The following is a 10117-nucleotide window of genomic DNA, read 5'->3' on the forward strand; positions in this document are numbered from 1 at the left end:
ATAACATAGGGCAGTGCAATGCAGTACATGGTTGGTTTACAGAGATTGAAAAAATATCATTAAGTGATTAATTTAAATGATACTGAATTTAATCTTGTTAAATAAAAGTCTTGTATTCAAATTTTAAGAATAAAATATGGTTGAAATAATTTTATTAAAGATTATTAATCAGCTTTTTTTATAAATACTAATTATCAATAAAACTGATAATATGTTGTAACCAAAAAGAGAGATTGAAAAAAGGAAGGAAGGTTAGTTTGGGAATGGGGATGCGACAATTGCACAACTCATCATGTGCCAGACAATGCCATGTGACCCACCTCACATCACAATCACAAATAATGGATTATGGAACCACCCTTTCATTACTACCTCACGCTCTTGCCTATACATTTATTATTATTTTATTTTAAATCAAATACTATTTCATTTATAAAATATTCTTTTAATCTTCTGATTTATTAGAAAAAAAACTCTAACTATTTTAAAGTTCAATTGAAAAATAAATTAAATCCAAAAAATTAATTTTATTAAAAACTAAATTTAAATAATATTCAACCAATTTAATCTTAATTTCATTATACTATTTATATTCAACCACTTGATTTATAAAATATTCTTAAAAAAAACAAATAATAATACATGTCAATAAATATTTATCCAATGGATTAGCATCAAATTTATATACTACAACTAGAAGGATTGCTATGATAATATAAGATTTCTTTGTTTTCACCTATATTGAACAAATCTACTCAAAATGACTTATTTATGATTCCTTTTCTTAATTATTATAAAAAAATATACTCAATCAGAATTTTCACGATACGTACAACTTTTAAATTAATAATTATAAAAATCAATAATCTTATTATATATAACTATTTGTACTTAGACAATAAAGTAAAAAAAAAAAAAACAGTACATTAGCTATTTTCTTCACAATTTAATAAACATTCGATAATAAACAATGTAAATTAGATCGTTACAAAAAAGTTTAACCTAAACCTTTTAGACGTCAAATCAAATCAAGGGAAAATTTTGCTCCTGTTACCAATTATGGCACATAAGTTAGAAGAAGAATAAATAAATAAAGATAAAGTACCAATTAAATAGTCTCAGAATCTTGGCTTATTGTAAAAGATACAAAAACCAAGCACACAGATGAAATGCAGTTTTTCCAATCTGTTTCCAACCACACCCATGTTCTGATTTCCTTGTTTGTTTATTCAGGAAAGTGCCCATTTTGGGTGACATCTCTTATTTTTTTCTAGTATTTTTCTCTGGATGATATCACAAACTTAGCTAAGTTCTTGGCTTTTTTGTCATTCATAGTGCATTGCCACTCCTTTTGCTTTGGTCCCTTTGCCCCTTCTTCAACTTCAGATCTGAGTTCCTTGCTGTGTTGCGTTTGTTGCAGAGATTGACTTGATTGTGTTCAGCAAAAGCTGGAGGTGGGTTTTCCTTTTTCATCTCTTTGTATTGTAGTGTCTCCCATGGTGTGGAAAAATGGACGTTCACATGCCCCAGAAGATTGTTTTTGCCTAGTTTCCCATAAAGGCTTCAACTTTCATGCTTCCTTGTTCAAGATCTTGGAAAATACGAGGTTGTTTATGTGATTGGGAAGTGTTGGCTTTCTGGGTCTGTGTTGTTTTCTTTTTCTCTGTCTGTTTTTTTTAGCTTCCCCTTGACAAATTTTGCTTCTTTTGTTAAACAAGATAATTCAAAGGTCTTGTTGTTGGTGGAACTGTTACAATGGGGAGTGTTCTTGGGGAGGGACACTTTGTTGTGCTGCTTTTGGTGATGGTGTCTTTGACAGTGAGCACTGTAAATGGTCAACCAAAGTCTATTCTCTTGAATTGTGGTTCAGATTCTTCTGTGAATGTGGATGGTAGGAGATGGGTGGGGGACATGGCCACTGATAACAATGTCACCCTAAGTTCCCCTAGTGTTGTTGTTTCCACTTCTACATCAAGTGGCAGTTCAATCTATGATTCTCTCTATAAAACTGCCAGGATTTTCAACTCTCCTTTGAATTACACATTCAAAGATGTTCAGGGAAACTACTTTGTTAGGTTCCATTTCTGCCCCTTTGAGACTGATGACTACAATGTGAATGAGTCCTCATTTGGTGTTGTGGTCAATAGTCTGAAACTGTTGTCAGAGTTTGATGTTCCAGGCAAGATATCCCACAAGAATATGAACTTGCTGAATTCTGGAAGGAATGCTAGTTCATTGTTCTTGGTCAAGGAATATATTGTGGCTGTCAATGGGGATATGCTTTTGATTGAGTTTGTTCCAACCAGAAGCTCCTTTGGCTTCATCAATGCCATTGAAATTGTCCCAGTTGCGGGTGAGCTTTTTGCTGGCTCAGTTAGTAGAGTTGGTGGAAGTGGTGGAAACATGAATTTGCCGGGACGAGGGATGGAGACTATGTATAGGTTAAATGTTGGTGGTCCTGAGATTCAGTCCAATCAGGATCATGATCTTTGGAGAACTTGGGAAGTGGATTCTGGCTATATGATCACAGAAAATGCTGGTTCTGGAATTAAGAACAGTTCTAACATTACATATGCTTCTGTGAATGATACTGCGGTGGCTCCTCTCCTTGTCTATGAAACTGCAAGGGCAATGTCCAACACTGAAGTCTTGGACAAAAGGTTCAACATGTCATGGAAATTTGAAGTGGATCCCGACTTTGATTATCTGGTCCGTTTACATTTCTGTGAGCTGGTTTATGACAAGGCCAACGAGAGGATATTTAGGATCTACATAAACAATAAGACAGCTGCAGATAATGTTGATGTGTTTGTGCGCGCGGGAGGGATGAATAAAGCGTATCACCAGGACTATTTTGATCCTGTGTCGCCGAGGATTGACACTGTTTGGGTTCAACTTGGTCCTGACACGGCTGCTGGTGCTGCAGGAACTGATGCTCTCCTGAATGGTCTGGAGGTTTTCAAGCTTAGTCGAAACGGGAATCTTGCCTATGTGGAGAGGTTTGACTTAGGTGGCAATTCAGGAAACAAATCAAAAGCAAGAGCTATTTGGGTGGGAGTTGGAGCAGGTGTAGCTTCTGTAGCTATAGTTGCACTTATAGTTGGTCTTGTTTTCTGTTTCTGTAACGGCAGGAAGAAACAATCAAGTGATACCAAGAACAACCCTCAGGGTTGGAGACCATTGTTCCTCTATGGAGGGGCTGCTGTGAACAGCACGGTTGGTGCGAAGGGATCAGCAGGTACTCAAAAGCCTTATGGATCTGTGGGCTCAACAAGAGTTGGCAAGAAGTTTACATTGGCAGAAATCAATGCTGCGACTAACAACTTCGATGACAGTTTGGTAATTGGAGTTGGAGGCTTTGGTAAGGTGTATAAGGGGGAGGTTGAAGATGGTGTTCCTGTGGCTATTAAGCGCGCCAACCCCCAGTCTGAGCAAGGCCTGGCTGAATTTGAGACAGAAATCGAGATGCTGTCCAAACTCAGACACAGGCATTTGGTGTCCTTAATTGGTTTCTGTGAAGAGAAGAATGAAATGATCTTGGTTTATGAGTACATGGCAAATGGAACACTTAGAAGCCACCTCTTTGGGAGTGATCTTCCTCCTCTATCTTGGAAGCAGCGTCTAGAAGTGTGCATCGGTGCTGCAAGGGGACTTCACTACCTTCACACAGGAGCCGACCGAGGAATCATTCACAGGGATGTCAAGACAACCAATATACTGCTAGATGAGAACTTTGTAGCCAAAATGGCTGATTTTGGGTTGTCAAAAGACGGACCAGCCTTTGAACACACCCACGTTAGCACGGCTGTGAAAGGAAGTTTTGGTTATCTAGACCCCGAGTACTTCAGAAGGCAGCAATTGACTGAGAAGTCTGATGTATACTCCTTTGGTGTTGTGTTGTTTGAAGTTGTTTGTGCTAGAGCTGTGATAAACCCCACCTTACCTAAGGATCAGATCAACCTTGCAGAATGGGCAATGAGATGGCAAAGGCAAAGATCACTTGAGACAATCATTGACTCTCTTCTTAGAGGAAACTATTGTCCGGAATCATTGGCAAAGTATGGAGAGATAGCAGAAAAATGTCTTGCTGACGATGGTAAGAGCCGCCCCACCATGGGAGAGGTGTTATGGCACTTGGAGTATGTCTTGCAACTGCATGAAGCTTGGCTCAACATGGGCACTACAGAAACTTCCTTCTCTAATGATCATGCTTTGAGAGGTCCAAAAGATGGAGGTCTAGAAATGGTGCATGAGCCTTCAAGTCAAGATGAAGAAGTTGGTTTTGATCACAAACACACAGCTGAATCTGATTGAGTCCAGAACAAGAGGAGTTAGAGAAATTAATGATGATGCATTTTGAGTTCAGTGATTTCTGAATGCTAGTCAGTCACACCATTGATTGAAGAATTGAAGAACCTATGAATGAATGACCCTTATAGCTAATATATGCTCTACATATTCTTTCTATTTGTTTTATTGAATTCAACTATTGAAGTTTATTGTTACTATTTTTAAGCTGATTTTTGTATACATGGTTGTGCAATGGGCAAGTTATTATCAACATTTTGTCTAAAACTGGTACCAAAATTTGTGATATGCTCTGGTTTTCTATTGAGTATGCAATTAAATTGTATTCCTGGATCTTGCTTCTTGAAAGCTAGTTAGAATGTTATCACTGGTCAATGCTGTAAATTATGTATTTCAATTTGTCTTTAAAATCAGCATTCGGATTGTGTCATCTGCTTTAGTTTAGTGCACGCTTTCAAAGGGACAAAACTTATATTAAGTGCTCAAATTAAACAATCGCATATGATTTTAATTTCTAACGTAAAATATTTTTTATTAAGAATATATTTGATATTTTTTATTAAAAAAAATGTTCGAATGACATTATTTGCTTATAAAGAAATATGTTATTTTTATTTCACACTTTATAACCAAATATAAGTTAGGAATTGTTCAATTATAAAGATAAAATTGATGCCACAATTCTCAAGCATCTTATCAATATCTTTCGATCTAGGTTAAAAGAGGGAGAGATGTACATGCTATTGAAGTTTCATGTGCCTTCAATTGGAGAAGATTACCATAAAACAAGACGTGCATATATATAAAATTGAATTTCGATATAAAAACTACCATTGTGAAGCAACCTAAAGTATTTGCACCACATAACATAATTAAATTCACCTTATAGTGATGTGTTTTGTGATAATTTTGATTGCAATTACTTGATTGGCTAGTAGTTTTTGATCAAACAATACTAACCTATTTGAAATAAACAAAATCATTGCTTGATAAAAAAAATTAAAAAAAAAACAACAAAGTGATTGCAATCAAAATTATCACGGAACACATAGTGCGTACATCTCCTTCTTTTCAAACTTAGACCAAAAAATATAAATAAATCACTTAAGAATTGTTGCATCAATTTTGTCTCCCTAAATAATTGAACAATTTTACAAGTCTGCTGTGGACAGAATTTCTAAGCCTTCACCAGATGAGTTAGAAACTGGAGTTATTATTGTTGAATGTAAAAAGCTTCTAGTATCTATGACCTGTAAGTTAGATTTTGTGAGGAGACAAGCTTAGTAACTGTTGCGTAGTTTTGTTTTGTTGTTTTGGGCATTAGCTCCTTTATATCATAAAAAAAAGTTGATCTCCTAATTAGGAATGGAAAAAAATAATCTGTACCTTCAAATATTCACGAATAAAGTTGGATAGTAAATAAGTATCTTTAACTAGTATCAACAGGTAACGTATATACGTATTTTTACTAACCATTTGTTAATAGGGCGCAAATGGACGTGGTACTTGTACCTACCGTACCTATTACCTGTGGGATATAATTTTATTTAAATTTAGTGTAGCGAGGACTAGCGAAAGCGTGGTCTCAGGATCAGAAACCACCTTTGATATCATTTTAGAGTGTGTAATATGAGAGGCCTAAGGGGTGAGCCCCAATAGTTCGCAAGTATCCACTTAAGGCTTAATGAAAATTTGCATGAATAACGGGTAGGCACTAGATGAGTAGCAAGTGACTACCTCTGATGTTTCCCTCTGAGTATATTTAATGTAGTTGTGTACTAAAGATTAATAAAACTCAATACTTTTTGAAATAACATCCATTGATGAATGTGTTTGGTAAGGAAATAAGTTATTAGTATGAATTTAATTAAAATGTACACATAATATTTGTATTTATTCAATCACAAATTGTCAATTAATTTGTTTATTTTTTTAATAATAACTTTAAAAATAATACAATGATTTTTTTAGATAAAATATATTTATTTCATATCATTCAAAAAAAAAAGTGCAAAGATACAATTTGTAATACGCTAAAACGCAAGGTTTCCAACATTAAACTTAGAAGACTTGACTAAAGAATAGTTCACTTGATTTGTTTGTCTTACAAAACATGGTTTCCAACATTAAACTTAGAAGACTTAACTGAAGAATAGTTCACTTGATTTGTTTGTCTTACAAAACTTATCATGGAGTTTGAAAAATTAAGAAATATGATACATGTATAATAATTTATATAACATTATTTTATATTTTTATTTCTCTATTATTTTATTTATTATATTTCAAAATCTTTTTTCTCTTTCTTTCTGTATCTTGTAAGATTTTGTTGTACAATTATAATTTTTGAAAAACTAATCATAACTGCTTTACACTTAGAGTGTGTTTGTTTATGAGTGAACCATACGCGGAAGCTACTTCATCCAACTTCAGGCAACGCAAATCTTTAATGCAAAGTTCAACTCCGAAAACACTTTTGCTCGTTGAAAATCGCTGCATCAATGTCTCACCAAGTGAGAGTCGTTGTTTGCTGCATCGTGTTTGCTTATGAAATATTTCGATGAACATGGAGCCATTCGTTTAAGAACTGCAAGGTCGGGGAAATAGAAATATTTTCCAAAACGAGCATATTTAAGTAATCAACCATTTGAGAGATGAAATATATATTTTTTACAACATTAACTCATTTGAAATAAAACGTGTGAGTAGTATACTTATTTTTAAGACCTACAAACAAAAAAATATATTTAAAAAAATATATTCATTAGAGCATGATATATATATATATATATATATATATATGAGATTATTTAAGAGGTTAAACTTAGTGTCATTTAAACTAATGATTTGTTAGTTCAAAAAAATAATAGAGGTTATGTCTGATAAATTATTTTAGTTAATTTTTAATTTTTTTTACTGACGGTCGGAAAATTTTGATTGATTGTTTGATAAGTTTTTTTTAGTTGAAAAGTTTGAAGTATTACTTTTTAAAACATTAGCCTATAATTTTTTATATTTTCTTATATTTTTTATCATTAATATGTTTATTTATTTTCCTAATTACTATTTTTAATCAAATCATGATTTTTTTTGTCATTTTTACACTTTCTAGTTATTTCAACAATTAATTTTATCAAACATTTATAATTTAATAAGTTAGTATTTTCATTTTTAATTTTCAACTATGAATTAGTTTTTGAGCTAGTCTTGTCGAACATAGCTAAAATATGACAATTTTAAAAGTTTAGAAGATCCATTAAAAAATTATATAATCAAATATGCAAGTATTATTATTAATAATTTTTTTATCTGTGCAATGTAAGGAATAAACAAATGATTTAAATGAAACTTACATCAAAATTTTGAAATATTTTTTTTTATAAAAAAGTACGAGCAAACAATAGTTATTGGACCTGACTCATATTGGTAAGATCAACCCATTATCCTGAGAATTAGACACCCAATTGGTCCAAATCACATGTTAGATGGGTTATGCATGTGACTCGATTTGATTTGGTATGATTCAGTATCGAGCTAGTGACTCAATGAATTGATTGACTTAATGAGTCATGCATCTTTTAATTATTTTTTGCTTTTACAATTAAACAACATCACTCATACTAGAATTTCAATTTATAACTTACAATTGTGTTGATTATATATATATACCAAACATAGCCTTATCTTAAAATTTAAAATTATAAAATTATTGTCATTTTCTATTTTTTTTTACTAATTTGTGTGTTATTAGATTATGTATGTCATTGTACAATAATAATAGATATATTAAAATTTAATTTAAGGTTGTTTGTGCTAAATTCTAAAAAAAAATATATTGCATGTTTAAACTTTTAAAGAAACTCATAACTATACTTTTAAATACGTTAAATTTTAATACACTTTAAATTTTAATTTTACAATGTTATATATTATAAAATTATATAGATTTTTTTTATTATGAATCAAGTCATGCAAATGAAGATGATTTACTGGATCAACCTCTAACCTAACAAACCAGACCGAATCAATAACATTGGAACAATTAACATAAAAAATAAGTAAATAAAAGGGTAAATAGTTACTTTTGTCCCTTAATGTATAATTCGTTGACAAATATGTCCATAAAAGATAAAAATGCAAATTTTAGTCTTTGAAAGTGTAAAAAGTGTAACAAATATATCATGTCGTTAACTTTCATCTGTCACCGCTAATAAAATAACCTACATGACACGGAGGGACAAATTTATCAGTGAAATGATTGTCAACATGGATTGTCAACATAAGGGCATATTTATCATAATATTTTCTTGACTTTTTGTTTCTCATTTCATTGACAAATGTGTCCCTAGAAGATGTAAATATAAAATTTAGTTCCGGAAAGTATAAAAAAGTGAGACAAATATATCTGGACATTAATAATGGATTGTAACTAATTATTATTATTATTATGCGTTTGTAATTTATTGTTCCTAATCTTTTAGTACTTATGCAATATATTTTTTAAATTGCCTTTTAATATATTTTTTTTTATTATTTTGATTTCCTTGTCAAACCTTAATCCTTGCTATTAATTTTTTTTTATCTTATATCTTATAATTTTATCTAATTCTTACTAAATTTCTCACTTTTAATCTTTAAAATTATTTCATATCTCAATTCCAACTTAAGTACCCTTATATTTAGATTGAAAATAATATGTCGAGTTTTTGAGTAGAAAAAACATAACCAGACGCGTGGCAAAATTTATTTATTTATTTTTTAAAAAAATTTAATCAACTATTTTTTTTAAAAAAAAGTCTCACAAAATTTAATCTAGATAGAGAGAATTATAAATCTTTTTTCTTAATCGATAATATATATACCTCAAATATTAAAGAATCCCTTGGATAAACCTTATGTGCTTCCACCCGAGAGAATACTTATTATACATAATATGAATAAAATGAGAACAGTTACTAACAAATAAAGAATTCAAATAAATTTAACTAAAAAATATAATAATATTTAAACTAATACATAGGTTAACTTCAAAAAAAAAAAAAAACTAGTACAGAGGTTTATTTAGAGTTGCATCTCTCGCTGATTTAGAGAGTGCAATGGCCTTACATTCTATTTAACATACCGTGGAAGAGTACGTAATAAAGATTAATAATTAATGGAAAAAACAAAAAATTTCAAGAAATAAAATACTTTTATTTTTTTAATGGGTAACTCAATTGATTAAATTTTGTGAGACTTTTTTAAAAAATAGTTGATTAAATTATTTTTTTAAAAAAATAAATAAATAATTTTGGTCTTGCGACCAATTGTATTTTTTCTACTCAAAACTCGCTATATATTATTTTGAATCTAAATGCAAGAGTACTTAAGTTAGAATTGAGATATTGAATAATTTTAAAGATTAAAAATGAAAAATTTAGTAAAAATTTGATAAAATTATAAGATATAAGATAAAAAAAATTTAATAACAAAGATTAAAATTTGATAAAAAAATCAAAATAATAAAAATATATATATTAAAAGATAATTTAAAAAATATATTACATAAGTATTAAATAAATGAGAATATTAAATTATAAACACATTAATAATAATAATAATTAATCGTAATTTATTTGTCCAGATATAGTTGAGATGCATTTGTAATTCGTACTAATTATTAGATAATTAAATTTTATATTTTCATCATTAATAATTTCATTTATCACAAATTACATAGGAACAAAAGTCATCGTTAATAATTTCATTTATCACAAATTACATAGGAACAAAAGTCACTATCTACTTTATATAGAATACAGTGAGCATC

General features: G+C 30.5%; 1 protein-coding gene across 1 annotated transcript; it reads left to right on the top strand.

Annotated features, from left to right (window-relative positions):
• The first annotated feature begins 1135 nt into the window (after positions 1–1135).
• LOC114367885 (probable receptor-like protein kinase At1g30570) lies at positions 1136–4692 on the top strand. The gene is made up of 2 exons (XM_028325125.1): positions 1136–1606; positions 1719–4692. The coding sequence occupies exon 2, from the start codon at positions 1756–1758 to the stop codon at positions 4312–4314; it is 2559 nt and encodes an 852-aa protein (XP_028180926.1). The 5' UTR covers positions 1136–1606; positions 1719–1755; the 3' UTR covers positions 4315–4692.
• Positions 4693–10117: the final 5425 nt, after the last annotated feature.

Source organism: Glycine soja, chromosome 9 (genome assembly GCF_004193775.1).
Source record: "Glycine soja cultivar W05 chromosome 9, ASM419377v2, whole genome shotgun sequence".
Lineage (NCBI taxonomy): Eukaryota > Viridiplantae > Streptophyta > Magnoliopsida > Fabales > Fabaceae > Glycine > Glycine soja.